The sequence below is a fragment of the Chiroxiphia lanceolata genome, chromosome 19 (assembly GCF_009829145.1).
Source record: "Chiroxiphia lanceolata isolate bChiLan1 chromosome 19, bChiLan1.pri, whole genome shotgun sequence".
Taxonomy (NCBI): Eukaryota; Metazoa; Chordata; class Aves; order Passeriformes; family Pipridae; genus Chiroxiphia; species Chiroxiphia lanceolata.
The window spans coordinates 8,960,974-8,978,801 of NC_045655.1; the positions used below are offsets into that span (position 1 = coordinate 8,960,974).

Here is a 17,828-nt window from a genome sequence, read left to right on the forward strand (position 1 = left end):
TCTGTCCACTGGGGATTCACAACTGTCAAGTCTTTCCTGACATTGGTTGCCAAAGCAAGTCTTCCTCCAAGAAATTTCTAAGAGTACATGGTGGCCTCTAACCTAATAGTTTAGTCTGTCAGCACCGAGGCGCCTCATTCCTTTTGTGGACTTACCCCCAAAGGATTTGCCCCATGAGTCAGAGGCAGGAATTCCTGGTTTATAATTCAGTGTTTATTTCAGAGTATCACCTTGTTTTTCATATCCTGACTGCCTGAAATCTCCCCCCCCCAGTTCTAAATGGACACATCCTTCATCTTCCTTTCCTGTCTGAAACTACTGTGCCATGTCACTGTGCACAGTTAAACACATGCCAGCTCCTCCTTCAGAACTGGCTGTGTTGTGCTGGCAACGTGAATTCCTTTACCACTGAGAAATTACTTTTGGGATCACTCAAGCAAGATGAGAAAGTAGCTGAATAGCACCTAGAAATCACCCCAAATGGATGTAAATTGTACAGGTTTCTGTCTCAGAGGGCACACGTTGAGGCTGAGCAAACAGGCAGCTAAAAGTACACGATGTCCTGGCCAAGGCTGCCAGTCCTCCTGCACCCCCAGGACAGAATCACACACACACACAGCTAAGAGGGAGCAGGAGAGGAGGAGGTATGAAGTCAGAACGTTCTGCTGAGGTAAATTTGACACAATACCAATTAGGATTTGGCGAAGTGGCTATCTCATTGTCAAGATATTTCCTTCAATATGTTTTCAGAAACTGGGACCATTAAATAACTTAGAAAGATTGCCAGCTCTGATTTCAGGAAGGAAACCTCCTCCCAGTTCCTCTCTAAGTAATTCATTTCTTTTGCAAATACTTCCTATGGATGGCATTTAAGATACAAATTTCTGAAACAGAGGAGATGGAGGGAAGCAAACCCCAACATAAAACTTTACGTTCCTTTCCAAATTACCTAAAAGTCCCAGACATTCAGGTTCAAGGTACTCTGGACTGCAAGTCAGTCACAACTTGTACTGCAGCTGGGCCTTTACACAATTCAAGTAATTCAAACTTAAACTGGTTGCTTTTCTAGAACCTTTCTTGACATAACACAAACACTCTGAATGCCTAACACAACACTTGCTGTCAGTACACAGTGTTTACTAAAGGCCTGAGCTCAATTTTGTGATCCTCTCTCAGTGAAGATGAAGCAAATTTCCTAGATTTCCCTGCTGGATTATATTTATTCCGGCAGAAACTATGTAGGGGCAAACGCACAAAAGCAGGGCTGGCAATCATTAAAATGATTTGTTACATCCTCCTACTCCACAGAGAAGAGTGTTTTGCCCGTGACTTCTGGAAGAGCAATGCAGAACTGAGTGTTAACAGACTTTATCTGAGCAGTGGAATCCACATTATTTGATTTTAGGGAGTAAAAAGGACATCAGGATCCGATGCTGAGCCTCCACCATCATTACTGAAACAAAAAGGCTGCATGTCCTCCCCTCTCTGAAAACAGCTCTTAGAAAAACACTCCTCTCTGCTGGGGTGTCAAATTCCACAAGTTTTTTTGACAGGCCACTAAACTAAGGAATCCATCTGGCATTCCATGTGATTAAGATGCCAGCTGACCACCTGAAGGCCTCCTTTCACTCACAAAGTAAGGGAGCAGCACATTAAAAGCAACTTCAACTCTGAGCCAAATACTTAATTTGACTATCAAGAAGCAGAACAGCTGGGGAGGAAGTTTAAGCCACTTGATCACTTTATAAGAAGCATTTTCCTTTTCATGAGTAGGATCAACAACCCTCATTTGGACCAAACCACTGAGAGACATCACAGTCAAGCACTGTGTGAAAATGAGCTACAGAAAAAAAATAGCTTCTAGAAAATAACGATACAAAGCACATTAGTAGTTCCCTACCTCTTCTGTGCTGCCTGAAAAGTGTTGAGAGGCAGATAGAGGGGATGGAAAATCTATAACAAAATTCATATCTCCACCCAACATGGTGCTGCTTTTTGCCACAGGCTATATTGTGAATAGAACAGGGCTCTGGTTTTTTGCTGCGTACTTTAAAGCACTAATACATGTTAAAAAAAGGAACAGTTACTATGTTAGTACATGAACAGTATAGCAAAGGGGGGGACAATGTCTCAGATGTGAACTGAGTAAAGCTACTTCCAGGAAACCTCAAGTAAGATGTGAAGTGTTAAAAAACTGACTTTTCTTTGGGGTGTTTCTGAAAATGGGATTAGTTTCACAAAATAGTTTTATTACTTTTCTACTGTTAACAGGAGAGTAATAAAAGAAACACAGAGAAAACACTGCCCTCAGCTGACACTTCTTCCTTGAATCTACCATTACCTCATAGACTGTCTGGTTTAGCAAGCTTTAATAGCCCAATTAATTATGAAAGTTATTTACAGGGTAGCCAGTGCATTTTCACTGACTTTTCCATTATAGTTCCACAGAGAGAGATTTTACTCACTTTCAACCACAGGAAAAGAGAACAAAAAAAAAATTCATAAAACTTCTATCTTTCATCCCATGTCCATTATAAATTAGGTAGGCTGTGGAAAAAAGAAGACAAAACCTCCTCCCTGAGCTTACACTGATGTCTGTCACAGCCTCTCTTGACCATTTTTTACTTTGTGTTGGACAGGGACAAACTTTCTTCTGCAAGGAATTCCTGGTACAACCCAGAGGAGGGTTCAGCTCAATGTATTTTTAGAAAATCGAGAGCAAAGAATAAAAACAAACCTTTAAACTAAAAAAGACAATGATACTATAAACCCTCCTGGCCTGTTTTAATATGAGTCTGTTTATTGTAAGGCAATCTGTGACCTTCAGTGCACTGCCAGTGTCTGTAAATAATACAATGGGCTGCTTGTGTGTCCCGTGGGATGGGAGTGCTGATGGAGCCTTTCAAAACTCACAGGGATGCCATAAGCTGACGTAGGCTGTGCTATTGTGACTCTTATTTATGGGTCTCTCCTTTTTTCTTTTGAACTACAAGTTCCAAAGTCACAAAGTGGATGGTAGAAAAAAACCCCTTGTTCTGCATAGTCTGAGGTTGGATTTGAGAGCTTCTCTAACATTCATGAAAGTACTCCTGAAATGTAAGTTCCCTGCTTCTGGGATCTCTTGAGAGCAGAGTAACAGCTCACTCAAGACATTCCTTGGATTTTTAAAGAAAATCCATATTTTTTCACTGGCTCCTTAGCACTATGAAGCTTTTCACCACCTACAGAACCTTCACAAAATTCCAAAGCTTTTTAGCTGATATAGTCCATATATGGATGGTACTATTCTTAGTTCTTGGTTAGAGCAGCACAACTGATCCAGCCATGACCCAGTAATGTACTCTGCAATAAAAAACTGTTTGCCTTTAAAATTTCTTACACAGTCTCAGTTCCACAGCCCTTGGAGTCATCCCACCTGCTGTACCAGTGGATGGAAACACATCCAGGAGGAAACAGTCATAAATAGTGAACAGCAGTGACTTCTGCAGGTTGGGGTGACTCCTCTTTAGTTTGACTCCTCACACCTTAGGAAGGACCTGCCTTTTTTGGATATCCCAGTCACAGGATGTGTGTGTGAACAGGCACATCCCGAGGAGAACACCCGGCACTGAACACCCGGGAACTGGAACAACAGCTCTGTCCCCAGTGTCACATTAACCAGTTCAGCAGGTTTTCACATGCAAACCTCGAGTTCCTCAGGTCCATCAGGAACCTGAAGGAAGCAGCAGCCACGCCAACCTTGTGCCATCCTGCCAGCAGGAATATCTGTGGCACATATCCAGAGCTGTGCAGGTGTTCAACACCAATTCCTGGGAGATCGTTATTTGCCATCTCCCTCCTGCACCAGCACCAGCACCACCAAATACCAGTCCCTCCCAGGGGTTTTAGAGCTGATCATTCTATAAATGTGGGACTGAAAGGCTAATTAAGTAAGAATATACACGAAGAGATTGCCCCTTAGCTGTCCTGTAAAGGTCCTGGACAACAAATAAACAATGAAACCAACAGCAACACTTGAACACTGTCTCACTAGATACACAGTAATCTCAATCCAATGTCACCACATTTAATTGCATAAAACATATACTTACAGAATGCCTGTTTTCCATAGAATCTGCAAAATAAAACACAACGCACAAATTACAAAATGGCACATTGCAGAGTTCTGTGTTCCAGAAAATGCAGGTTTGTGTTCTTCAAACTTTTTGTTCACCTTGAAATGATGTAAAATTGCTACCTACAACTAAGCCCAGCTCTGGACCTAAGGACTATCCAAGCTCTAGTTTAACCCAAGTACAGGGGTGAGACCACACATGTCAAAGACCTCACTGACCTGTTTGACAGCTTTTTGATTATGGGTTAGAGCAGAAGTCTCTCCCGAGGGCACGAGCTGTTACTGGACAAGAGAGTCTTCCTTTAAGAGGCAAGTTCTCAGGAGCATTATACTTCCTAATCCAATTCCTTGCCAGGAAAATAACATACTGCAGAAATCCGGTGTAGGATACAATTTTCAGGGCCAAATAAGATCTTGCAAAGATACCTGAAATTTTATTAATAAAAAGTTGCTCGTTCCCAATAAAGCCTGAGAGCCAGCAGGCTCTTTCCATTCAGGGTCAGTGACCTTAACATTAGATCTTAGGGGTTTTTTTTAAACAAGTGGATTTAGCTATTCAGAACTTTCACAGAATACATTCAATAAATATATATTTGCCCTCTGAAAGGAACTCCAGTTTTAGGAGAGGAGTTCAAGTCTTGTCGAAAGTGCTTTTCTGTTAAGATACTTCACACATGACAAAATAAAGTGCTGAATCTTGAAGGGTATTTTCTTGGAAAATATATAAAATTCAGCAGAGAAAAGCTGTGTGGAGGAAATTCATCTAATGCTCAAAGTAGAGGGTTTGGACTGGGGTTAATCTTGCTAGTATTTTTTTCTGTAAATATGGGATAGTGTCTGAATCTATGTTTTTTCTATGTATTTAGTTTTTGAATAGCAAATAATAACATCAGCCCTCCCATAGCAGCACACTTCTGTAAATTTTGAAAAGTTCTCTGAAATAATTAAATTAATATTATGCAGAGTATTACTACCATAACTAGACCGTTATAAAGGTGGTTTAGAGATTCCCTTTTCAGCAGAAGTGACCAGGAAACAGAGGTGAAGGTCTCTGCTATTGTACATTATGAATTTTCTCCAGGACAGTTCTACACAGAACTATTTGTCCAGGCAAAGGATTAAAAACTGAGGTGACCACAGCACCTTGTACCAGTGCACAAACCAAATTTCAGTACAAAATTGATCTGAAGGTCTGGCAAGATTGATCCATATATGTTTAGCCATTTTGATAAGAAACAAAATTAAAAATTACGTGGAACACACATAAAAGCTTTTTGTGTCCTGAAAGCCGACAGAAGTGAACAAGACCACCCTTGACCCAGTGCTACATCAAAGCCTGGCTTTAAGTAGACAAAACTATACATCAGGTTTATGAAGAGAGGTATTAACAAGCTGTCATTTAGTTCTGTCACAGTGTATTGTGCTCACAGGAAGGAGGAAATGAGAAATTCTGTGTAAATTCCCAACTTCAAACAACGGGATGTTGGCTGCTCAAAGCTTCTGGGTCACAATGACAGATATTCCAACTCCTTGTTACCTGTCACCCAGATCCAAACTAGTGTGGCTTCCTCCCTGAGTGTCACATCTGTGCCAGAAGAATGTCAGGATCTGTGTCCTGGGGGATTTCTAACAGGCATCAACCAGGTAAACCAGCAGGGAGCCACTAATAAAAGCACGGTGATACAGTGCTTTTCTGATTCTTTGCTGTGCCAATCTGTTTCTTTTCTTTTAACGAGGCTTTTTCACTTTTTTATCAATTTTACTGTGATGAAATAGAGAGATTTTTCATTATACTTGGCTTTCCCTTACTACCAAAAAGAGGGAAAGGAGATATGCTGGGTTCTAGTCATATACAAAGAAAGGCAAACAAGCAGCTGCATATTTTGTGAAAAGACTCGGAGCTGAAGGTCTGATACTGATGATTTCTAAAATACTCCCGAGTCTAACAAAGGTAGGTGTTTTTATGGATTTCTGACAGATTTAAACCCTTGCTGTTGCTTTTAGTTGATGGGATTTTAAATTCAAAGGCCACATTTTTACAAAGGAGTACATTAATAGCAGGAATTTAAGACACTGTCATCTCCACTTGCTCCATCATTTCTTGTTGCTACAGGTGATGGAGAAGAGAATATGAGCCTAAACAGGTGGAGTTCTTAATTCATCTCAAACCCATCTCCAACCCTAGGGAAAGCCAAGCTGTCAGATCATGAGCTGAAGGTGCTGAACTGCAGGAACACACACTACACTCTGCCAAGCCCTTCACTGGAGCAGTAGCTTCTAACAGAGGATCTTGGCAGGCAGCTTGGGAGCAGCTCTGACACAGGGCATGCACGAAATTCAGCTTTGCATTGGAGGTTCAAGCAAGGCCAGAAGCTCCCTGTGTATTTTGTGCCTCACTGAAACCACCTGGCTCTGCCTAATTTTTGGCTGGAGCTGTTGTGAGCGTTTGGCTCTGGACTCAGTGTCTCACAGGTCCAGGCTTTGGTCTAGAATGTGTCTAGAAACCTAAAGATCCAAAGAGTTTTTATTTTGGAGAAGGGACAAGTCATTTGCATAATTTTGGACTGCCTGTGCTCATAAAGCCTGAGTTCTGAACAACACAGTGAATCCCCAGACACTGTGAGTTTTCTCCATGCTGGAAAAGGCATCCAGTGGGAAATTCTGGCTAACCATGGAGGTGTTAAGCCTGAGCTTCAGGAGCAGGAAAGTATTTGAGCAGATTTCCTGATTGCTAGAGCTGATTTCAAATAGTTTGTTCCAAACCACTGAGTGCAATGGGGATTTCTCATGCCTCTTTCCACTGGGATATATTTATTTTTCCATAGTACATTGTTGGTTGCTGTAGGATTCTTTGAATTTCCTGTCTCACTGCTGCAACTGCTTCCAAGTGACCAGTTCACTTTTCCACACTTAGCAGCATAAAGGCTGGCTCTGCATTTTGTCCACTACATTTCCACCTTCCTAATAAGAAATTAGGAATTGTTATCTTGCAATAAGCACTATAATCTCGATTCAGTGCACACACAGAGCAGTGCAGAGCTTCTGTGAGCTTTGGGTCTGACACAGAGCAAAGACAGAGTTCACTGAAGGAACAAGAATGTCCCAGTATGTCACAGGAAGTGCCTTGGAAAAATGTAAGGAAATCTGTGACCTGGAGTTGGCTCTTGTCTCCCCAGCAATAGGAACAGAACTATGCTACCCCAAGAACTGGGATCAGTGTTGAGGGAAGGGCTGGAGCTGAGATAAAGAACCAGTATGGAGATGCTTGGACTTCCTGCCCCTACTGCCCCTCGGGAAGATGAAAGGTGTGATGGAAATAAATCACGTCTAAAAGAGCCTCCACCCACGAGCTGCCCTCGGTGTGTGACACATCCTGACCCTCCCTCAGGAAGAGCTGCCAGCCTGCACCTCTGGGACAGGCACATGGGCAGCAGGGCCACAGCCATTCTGTCATTCTTGGCAGGCTGTTGATTTAGGCAATTGCCTGTTTTGCTTAAGTTTTGGACTGTCTCAGTTCTTTCTGAGCAAAAAGCAACAACTCCAGGACTGGGCTGGATATTCCTGGCTCACAGTGAACTTTGGCCTTTTCATAGAGCAACCAGAAAAAGCAGTATTTGAAGGAAATTAGTTCATCCTGGTAAGTCTAAAGGACTTTTAGACAAAGGTGTTACTGACCTGACTGGCACTTCCATTCCCCAAATTCCCATGGGGATGTAAGGTTTGATTTAAAGCTGAGGCTTGAAGCTGCTCTAGGTATTTTACATAAAATACTAAAGTAACAATCTATTGGTCTAAAAAAGGTTTTAAATCAATACCTGGGTGAACTTCCTGAACACTATGTCACTGAATTAAACTAACCTTTTGATAACAGTGCAAGGACAATTTCTTATCTCTGAGACAAAGTGATCAGCACCCTCCTTCAATTCTCATTACAGCAGAGGAAACCCAGCATCCAACTAGAGAGACTGACATTATCTACAAGGACCATTATGTGATTTTCAATCAAAATACACCTGACTAGACTTGAATTTCACAAATTTCCTGCTTTCCCTACTGCAAATGAGTTAACTGTAGTTAACCATGTGCAGGTCTTGTGGGATTTGAAATGTGCATTTGACAGTTTGTTTCTGTCTAATCTCTAATGTAAAACCACCCCCTTAGGCCTGGCACTCAGAACAAGGAAAGCACAGCAGAGAGGATGAGGGGTCTACCAGAGTGTGATGGAGGCACTCAAATGAGAGTAACAGGAGACAACACAGACAGCAGCAGGAGAATAAAAAGAGAAGGAGTAATGACAGATACTCAGCATTATCTGCACCATGGATTCATGAATTGGGATAGGGACAAGCAATAGCTATGGAACTCAAAATACAAGAGTTTGTTACTGATGTGGCATCTGCCTTACTGGGGACAGCAGGGAGAGCTGCCAGAAAAAATGAAGAGGGGAAATGTTTTAGCTCAGTCACGAAGAATTGCATCAGACATAACAACTACTGACAGTGCTTCAGCTCCCTCTCTAGTGGCCACAATTTCTGGAATGCACACACAACCCCTTAAGGTTGCCTATGAAGCACTGAATTCTAATTAAAAAACCCCAAACCACAATAGTTACCTACAAACAAATAATAATAAAATGTTACATAGGCCTCAGGTGTTAAATCTGCCAAACAGTGTAGCTGACACCAACTCCCAAACTCCTGTAATTTCCCCAGAGGACACGTTTGTCTGATCCATTGACTTCCTGAAATAGATTCTACTTGTGGGCATTTGCTCAAAAATCTCAAAGAACAGTCAAACATGGTGAAGATCAGAATGGTAAACCAACTTCTGCCCCCAGCAGTAATGTTCAATATCTTTCACAACTGGCATTTAACATACTCATATTAATATAAATTAAAGTACTTCTGAGCAACAGAGCTATTTCCTAGGGATTCTCCACTGCATTCATCCTTTGCCACCTCACAATCACACGGCCTATCACCAGTCCAAGTTAATGTTACATGAACTGTAAGGTGGCTGTCCAGAGCACTGCACTGCTCTGGGATGCACTGCTTATCTCACTGGAACACTTTTCCTGTGGATCAGTCAGGAAAAACAGACGGGATTAAAACAATAAACTGGTCCTGTGTTTCCAAGAATAACTGAAACTGTAGAATGTTATGCATAAAAGAGCAGGTGGACTGCAAGATTAAGGGGTGCTTGCGGATGATTTGGCTAATTCAGCTCAGTCTTTCAATCATCTCTCACTTTATTGCAGTTCCCACTTTATGGCATTACAGCCTTTTAAGTGCTTTGAATTACAGCTCTGCTGTACCTACCTGGAGTTTAACAGTACAGCTCACAAAACACCCTTCTAGGACATAACACCTTCTGTTATGTCAAAACCAGGGATGGTGAGAGGTGTGATAATTCCTTTCACACCTGGGCAGGGCAGGAGGGGGTTTATGCAGCAGCTTCTGCAGCTTGTTACAGGTCCAGTTCACACTATTCCAGAATATTTGTGGCCTTTGTGTTCAGCCCTAAAATAAACTGGGTTTTTTTCCTCATGGTGCTGCCAGGTGATCCTGCACGAAGGGCCTGGTCCCACCTTAGTGTGAAGGGTATTTGGATTTTCACTGTGAAAAATGAGTACAGCACACAGGCTCAGTACCAAGGATTCTGAAACTCTGTTCCCAGTGCTGTCACTCTCTAAACACATTCCCTTAAATGAATGACCTAATCTCTCTGTTTATTCAGCTGTAAAATGAAGATAAAAATTGCCGTGTATCTCCTCACAAGGGAAAATTAAGTAATGTTTTCTAAAGTACTTGGAGACCCTCACATGAAAGATTCCCTAGAGACAGAATTCTGTGTCAGAGCAGGTGGGAAATCCCTTATAAAATAGAAAAAAAATAGAAAATTAAAACACAACAGTCAAAAATTAAAAACGGCACACAAAAAAGTCACTTGGTAACATAGATGGGGACAAGATGTGAACAGTTTTGCAGCCCTAATATTTACAAATCTAGACTTCCTAAGACAAAGAGAGGAAAGGAAATCCTTTCTGATTCAGTCTTTGACAAACTATGAAGAAATGCTTTTAACCTACTGTCTCTGAGCTCATGACTGCCACAACATTTATAGTCAGTAATTGCCAGTAAGCTGGTAATGCCCCCTCACACGAGGCTGGGTTAGAGGAGGTGGAAGGGCAGAGTGGCTGGCACTTACAGCCTGAGACAGTTTTTGATGGCTATTTTTGATGGTTATTTAATAACACATGACAAACATGCTCAATTAAGAGACAAAGTGTTGCTCATGAGCACTTGGAGATAACACAGTATATCACCCTAATCCCTAACGGGTTGGGGATTCAGCTCGAATTCAGATCCAGAGGTATGGCCCAAACACTCAGTAGGTACAAAACAGATGGGCTGATGAAGTAAATGTTACAAATATTAATCCCACTGCATTAAGCATCACTGATTTATGAGGAACCATGAAGGTGTTATACAGTCTATCAACACCTGTGATTTTGTAACTGCACTTCAGTATGTTCCTGTGTGACTTGCATCTCTTTTTTTATGGCACTTTATCTTCTAAATATTCAGGCTAAATATTGTCTTGGAAAATATTCAGTCACAAATTTATCCCTAATCTCCTCATAAATGCTTCCTTTAAGTGTTTCATTTTTCACTAGCTTACTTACCATTATTAGCTTTTCTGATTTCACTATAAACTGTTTCAGTCCCCTTCTGTACAGGAGCTGGAAAATGTATTGGCACAAAATCAATTTATTTTCTTTTTTTCTTTCTTATTTTTTTTCTATTATTTGCCTTATGATAAGCTCCTTAAACCAACAGAACACACTGTTTTACTTTCAGAGGAAGTAAGTTACACAAGCAGCAACGAGCCTGTGGAGTCTGTGTGAAAAAGCAAGTACACTCCCTCCCCAAACCCAGCCTGCAAGGAACTGAGATGTCTCTCCCCCTATATAAAAGTGATGATAAAAATCTGCTTCCCCTTCTAAATTTAACATTTTAATAATCTCCTTTGAACTCAAATCAATACTGCTTTAATTTTACAGAGACATCTACCATTAGAGAACGGTTTCCCTGGATCCCTTTGAAGAGCTGCTTCAAGTTTTTCTAAGGATTTCAGGATCCAAGACCTGAGGTGATCTATCATTTGGAAGATGAACTACACCCCCTTTTTGGCAACTAGCCTGATTAAGTCTTATGGGCACAAAAAAAAAAAAATCTAAACTGTTGTTTGTGAAATGTCTTGGAAGGGTATTTCCAGATTTCACACTGCACAGCTTCTATTTAGGGTCATCTGGGAAAGGTCTCCCCTCAGTGTGGAGGGCTCTTCCACCAGAGCACTGAGATCAGATGGACACAGCAGGAATGAAGGCTCACAAGGCTGGTGGAAAGAATGGAAGTAAAGACAGAAAGCAGAGAAGGTTTGTGCCTCTGACACAGCTGGGGTACAAGTGCAATGTTAGTCTTTCCAGACCCTTGGCTTGACAAATAAAACTGCTCTTGGGTGAGAAGGAAAGCAAGAAGCTCTTCCTTTTTTCCTGATATCTGTGAGAACTTATCCACAGGGTTTGATACCAAACTAGAGACACACACAGGGAAGGGGCAGAGCCTCATCTGAAAGCCTGAAAACAGCAAGAGCTCAGTTTCTCTCTGGTCAGCAGAAACTGCAGGCGAGCAGGAGATTAGAACAATTTCCTGGATTTATTGCATGGCTGTAGTTTAAAAATCCCTGGGCAACAAAAGTGCATTTAAAACCAACTTTCTTCATTTTCTATAAAGGCCTATGCTGGCAGGGTCCAGTAGCTTGCTGTTCATAGATCTAAAAGTGTTTCGGAAACACTCATTCATTTCAGTTAAACTGAATCTCTTAGAAAGCCTCTGAATTCTATCTATATCACCTCCAATTTCTGTGGACCTTCAACAAACCAAGAGGTTAGATTTTTTTCCAGTTAAAGAAAAACAAAAGTGGTTGTTCTCTCTCTGCAAGAAACTGGAAAGAAAATTCACATTTCTGGACAGAGAATCCTGTACTTCAGCTATTAAAAACCACCCCAACACTTAAAGAATTCAGACAATGACCTGCAGTCAGAGTCAGGACTGTTACTGTTCTGCTTCACTCTGAAGAACCCAAGTGTCTCTGGCACCACATTCTGATTTCCCAAAGCTAATTTCATTTTTTTTTAAATTCTGTTCAGCATCCTTTAAACGCTGGGAGCTCACACATCAGAGTTGAGTTGCAAAGCTGCTGTTAATTCAAATGCCAGGAGGAGTTACACTTCCCCAAGTGTATAATCACAGCTTTCAAACTTGGAGCTTTGGCAAGAACCTTCTTTGCAAAATAATCTGAAGACCTTCAGGCACATTTCATCTGCTTATGGGCTACTGCTTAAATGATCAGTTCATTTGCAGTGAAGTAAGGAGTAATCTTGTCAGAATTTTAATAAGAGGTAGTTCATTTTGTTTGGGGCTCTTTTTTAGCAGATTACAGTCCTAAATCTACCCCTATTGACCCTGTGGAAAGATTTGGTTGGAGGTATTTCCTTAGCTTGCTTTTTTTTTCCCAGACCCATTTAATTGAATTGTGATATAATGCCACTGCCCATGTTATTTCCTTTGTTAATCTTCCAAAAGTCGTCTCAGCACTGAAAAAATGTGCCAGGAGAAATTACTTGGACGATTTGACATTTTGTTCCCACCAGCTTTATAATGTTGCCACCCTGCAGATAACTAACCAGATATAAAAGTAAAAGAAGGAGCATGTTCTAACTCAGCCATGATTAGAGGTTTCTCCCTTCTCACTTCGGGGATATTTCCTAACCTTACTTTAGCCCCAGCCTTTTTGCTCAGATTAATAATAAGGGGTCTAAATCACCTTTCCATCTATTTGCACAATTAAGCTTTAGAGAAGACAAGCACTATATTTTTGTCAAGCATATAATCTCCATAAGTATTCAATTTAATCATTCCTCAGAATTACCACCTCTTTAAATATCAAATTACCATTCCACTCTGGCTATCCCAAATAAGAGCTGGACTGTGTAGCCCCAGCTCTACCTCCTATTTCTCTTGCCCTTTCATCCCTACTTCAAAAAGCAGGTATCAAGTTATTCCCACATGGAAGTTTTAAAATGAAGTCGTGAAATTTTACTTCTAGCACGTGACAGGACCACTCTCTGCCAGTAACACTGTAATGAACCCTGGTTTTTGATCCTGCAGAAGCAGAGTGCATATGAAGTTCTTGGTGCATTAACCTATTCACCATTACACTGTGTTAAAAAGTATTCCAGAAATGACCAACTAGTGCAGACGTGACTGGAAAAACAGGGTGAAACCAGTGGTTTCAAATGTAAGCAATTCTCTACTGACAAAGACAAGATATACATCCTTCTACAATAATTTAAACTTGTTTTGAGGTGACATTCAATCATTCCTGCTTCCCAAAACTGTTATAAAGGCTGGAGTTACAGTTTAGATACTGCAGCATTAACTGCAGTAGTCTTTCATAATACACAAAATATGATTCTCCTGCTCCTGAGATGAACATTAGTACTGACATCGACAACAGTGGCAGGAGGAACAAATGATTGGAAAGATAAATTAATTTGAGGTTAGTCCTGAGAGATCAAAGAAATCTGGAGTTCCTCAAAAGGCTGAAGGGATCAGATGCTCTGTGCAGCTGCTGGATGTGTGCCCAGAGAAAAGGTGTGATTTGCTTTGTCTTCATTCAGAAAACAGGAGGAATCCAAAGGGGTGTAACAGGGGTTTGGAGCAAGGGGATAATCTGAAAGGTCTGTTCCCTAGGAAGGGCTGGTCATACCCACAGACAGACATGAAACAATATTATGGTTTGAAACAAAACTTTACAATAACACCAACGTAGCAGAAATATCAGTGGCAGTCCCGTGGCCAAATTCTCTCTGTGGGTGTACATAATTATTACAAGGGAATATTAAGAAACTTGGCTTTGTTTCTCTTTTCCCAAGAATAAATCTCATCCTGTTTTCATTGTGATAGGCAGTGCAGAGCTGAAAGGACTAACATGGCTTCATACAGCTCCTTCTATTCAAGCAGCATCCTCGAGATGCTCTCAAAGATTAACACATTAAATACTTGCAGTGCAGTTGCCATTTACATAACCAAAGCATTCATTTGGGAAGCATTTAACTGTGCCCTGGGGCAACAAAGTAAATCGATTAGGGAACTATTATCACATCTCTGTATACCTGAAGCACGGTTCAGTTTTACAGAATCAATCAGTGTTCTGTTAAAATAATCTGATCTCATTTACACGGTATATTAAATATTATTTTGTGGTTTAATAGTGTTCAGTCTACAGAGCACAGATACTATCTTATTACTCAATCTGATATACAGGAATAGTGTTGTATACAAATAGTGGGAGCAAAAGTCTACTCTTAGAGATACTGATCTTGCATTTAACAGGGCTTTTAATTTAAATAATCATGCACCATCATATCTACCCATTCTACACCACTGTATTGTGTAGTGCACACTCTAACACAGTTGGAACAACTAATTATTAGCCCTATTCTGAAAAAGAGTCCAACAACTACGGTTCTTCAGAGCAGAATTTAGCAGAGGTGGATAAATAGCATGCTAAGGACACAGGGAAAACTGTGATGAATGATGCCAGGAAGTGAGAGAAAGGAGAGGAGGACTGGCTGTTCGGGGACAGCTTGAAGGGTGAGCACTTTTACCCAAACATCTGTTTTACCAACTAAACAATCATGTCTTTGGTCCCTGAAATCAGTGACTAGTCCTTCCTACCAGGAAAAAGGAAATTCATCTGTTTCTTCCTCAGTCTGCTTCTCGTTCAGCTGAAGCAAAGAAGCTGGAGCAGAGCATAAACCTGTCTCGTGGGGCTTATTCCCTCCCAGCTACTTGGAACTTTGAGGTTTAACAGCTTTCAACACAAGGCCATCACGGTATCAGAATTCTCCAGATGACACAGAACGATTGCAGTGTGCATTTGGGTGTTGAGAATAAATTTACTTGGATATTTCTCCTTCAAGGTTGCAGAGACATGTACCTGAGGTGTGGTTACTGTAACCACAGAACTGCAGGGAGGAGGACCAAGTTATTTGGGTATTAATATCCTCATTTCTCTGTTTAAGGGGACACAAAATTCACTATGGTCTCCAGGCCTCTCCAGACTGAGAGACTAAATCTGTGCTGGTCTCTCTTCCTTCTCTATCACAAGTGAATCACAGTCTTGACCCTTCAACCAGTTCCTTTATAAAGGAGGAAATTCCACTGCTCTCTGTTCTCTCCATTATCTGGGAATAACCTCACATGGCTCTCAGTGAACCTGGGCTCTGTAACAGGGATATTTGCAGCAGGCTGCCTTCTGCTCAGAGCCACAGCTCCACACAGACCTCCCAGGGGTAGGAGGATCCCAGGGGCAGGAGGGCTGCAGGAACAGCACCGTGGTTGGCATCATCAGCTGGGTTAAGGAGCCACTGGCAGGAAACTGTCACACACACAAAGCACAACCTGCTCTGACATTCCCAGGTGCCAATATCAGACCAGTGCCAGGGAGGAGCAACATTCCCAGAGCTGCTCCCAAACATAAACCAAAGAGGTTTGGACAGTTTATTACCTCTGTGAGGATCAAGCGTTGATACTTCAACTTCAGTGTACTCCACCTCAGCACTCTCAAGGTCAGGTCCTGCCCCAAAAATATCAAGAAGATGTTTCTTTGTAGGACTGCATGCTTTGTTTGAGCTGTGGGCCCGATCCTGCTGCCACTGCAATTAATGGACAAGTCCTCACTGACTTTGGTAGGTGCAGGATCAGGCCCTACTTACAGATGTGAGTTACTCTGCTAAGAGTTTCAAGGCCAACCCATTCCTGAGGGTCATCCCAATCCAAAGGGCAGCAGACGAGCTAAAGGCAGATTTCTGAAACTGTGGGACATGCAAACTGTGCCTAAAACTCTTACTTTCAATGTAACACCTTCAAAAGTGTCACAACACAAACGGAGCAAGGAATTATCTCAGATTCTCCCATATTCCTCCTCCAGCTCCTCTTTATTTCTCTCCCTGCCATTACTTTCTCCTTGTTTTCTGTGGCTATGGCAGGACACTTCCCATTCTCTGTTTTCCTCACATTTAAACCCATCTTTAAGTCTTTCCTGGCCTCCCTCATCACTTCTCATTCTCCAAATTTCTGCTTTTCTTTTTTCCTCCTACATTTTCTTCCAAGTTCTCCATAGAACATCTGGAATACAACTCATCTTCCTCCTCAAGATGCTTCTCTGCCACAATGCCTACAGAAAGCTGGATTTACTAAGGCTGCTGCCTGACAAGTACTGGCTACCTGGATACAACAGACACAAGAAACAGCTGCTGCCTTCTACTCTGGCTTTTTCTTAGGGTGGAGATGGTTTTCCACCAGATTTCTGTAAAAGTTGGAAGAAACCACGACAGTCATCCAGACTGGCATCCTGCAGAACTGACTTGGCAGATTATTTTGTTCAGATTTCATAGTTTATTTTTAGATTTAATGCTTAAGTATTTCAAGGTCAACCAAAATGAAGAAAGGACAGAGAAGTAAAAGAAGCAGAAATTTGTAGAAAATATCTAAATATTTGTTATATAGAATTACAATTTTGAGTCTAAGTTGTATTTTTATACCAATCCAGCACAGCTAATTACACTTCATAATGCAAGTTGGTGAGTCCTATCAGTGTCATTTTGTGCATAAGAAAAAGAACTGAGCTCAGCAAAGGAAAATCTTCCCCACTATCAAAGAGAAAAAGGAAAGGGCTAGACATATCCAATCCTTGTTGCTGCCATTAGAAAACATCATGACTTTCAGTTATAAAATACTTTAAAAATCTATTGTTTAAGTATGAAATTACCTTTACTCTCATCTGTTGATTTCATGTGATTTTCACTATCTTCAATGTAACCTGATCCTAAAATATTAAAGCCAAAGTTGAGCTGACAAAATGTTTATTGAGGCCAACTAAATAAATGAGTTACACAGCTGCAATTCCTATTGTCATTATCAATATTTTTATATGAGACATCCTACTTTTGGTTTCACACCTAAGACATTCAAGTAACACAGGTGGGAAGAATGGGGCTTTTTAAATAATCAGCTAAAAAGCACCCAAGGGGTAATTTTGTTTATGTCCAATACTCTAAACAACATCTCCACCTATTTTGGTAAAGTGGGAATTTTGAGACCCTGGAATGAAATGTGCCCAGTCATGGTGAGTTAACACCTCTGTCCTGTGGCCACATCACAGGACCATATGCCACAACTCCAATTTTCCTCTCTGCAATAATTTTCTTGCAGCTGTGTCAAACCCAGAAAGTAATTTTCTTTTACCATGATTTCTCCATCTGTAATACTGTCAACTGATTGCCTGGGAGAAGTGTCTGAGCAGAATTATAAACCAATCTTTGTGTGAGACGTGCTCATAAAAACTGTACAAAGACAAAATGACAGAAGATACTTTGGAGAATGTTATTGGTATCCCTCTGTATTCCCCTAAAAATTGGGCCTTATCCAAACAACAACTATGCAAGTCCAAAACTTTCAAAAAATGTTTAATTTAGCCAATTTATTAGCAGTCTTACAGCAAAATGTCCTACCTGAATAATAGTCTCCATCATTGGGCTGTCTTGTCAGTTTTTCACTTGTCAAGTTTGCAGCCAAGGCTGAAC

The 17,828-nt window shown here is 41.1% G+C and overlaps 1 protein-coding gene across 8 annotated transcripts in view; it reads right to left on the minus strand.

The window, feature by feature from the left end:
* PECAM1 (platelet and endothelial cell adhesion molecule 1) overlaps positions 1-17,828 on the minus strand; it is a 32,130-nt gene that overhangs the window by 2,167 nt on the left and 12,135 nt on the right. The window contains exons 11-16 of one of the 8 annotated variants that reach the window (XM_032706511.1): positions 17,757-17,827; positions 17,015-17,071; positions 15,752-15,820; positions 10,800-10,856; positions 4,334-4,540; positions 4,092-4,114 (exon numbers count right to left, since the gene is read on the minus strand). In XM_032706511.1, coding sequence (XP_032562402.1) covers positions 4,353-4,540; positions 10,800-10,856; positions 15,752-15,820; positions 17,015-17,071; positions 17,757-17,827 — 442 coding nt within the window. In that variant the 3' untranslated portion in view covers positions 4,092-4,114; positions 4,334-4,352. The remainder of the gene's footprint in view (positions 1-4,091; positions 4,115-4,333; positions 4,541-10,799; positions 10,857-15,751; positions 15,821-17,014; positions 17,072-17,756; position 17,828) is intronic. The other 7 variants (XM_032706513.1, XM_032706512.1, XM_032706514.1 and 4 more) reach the window with 7 other exon arrangements.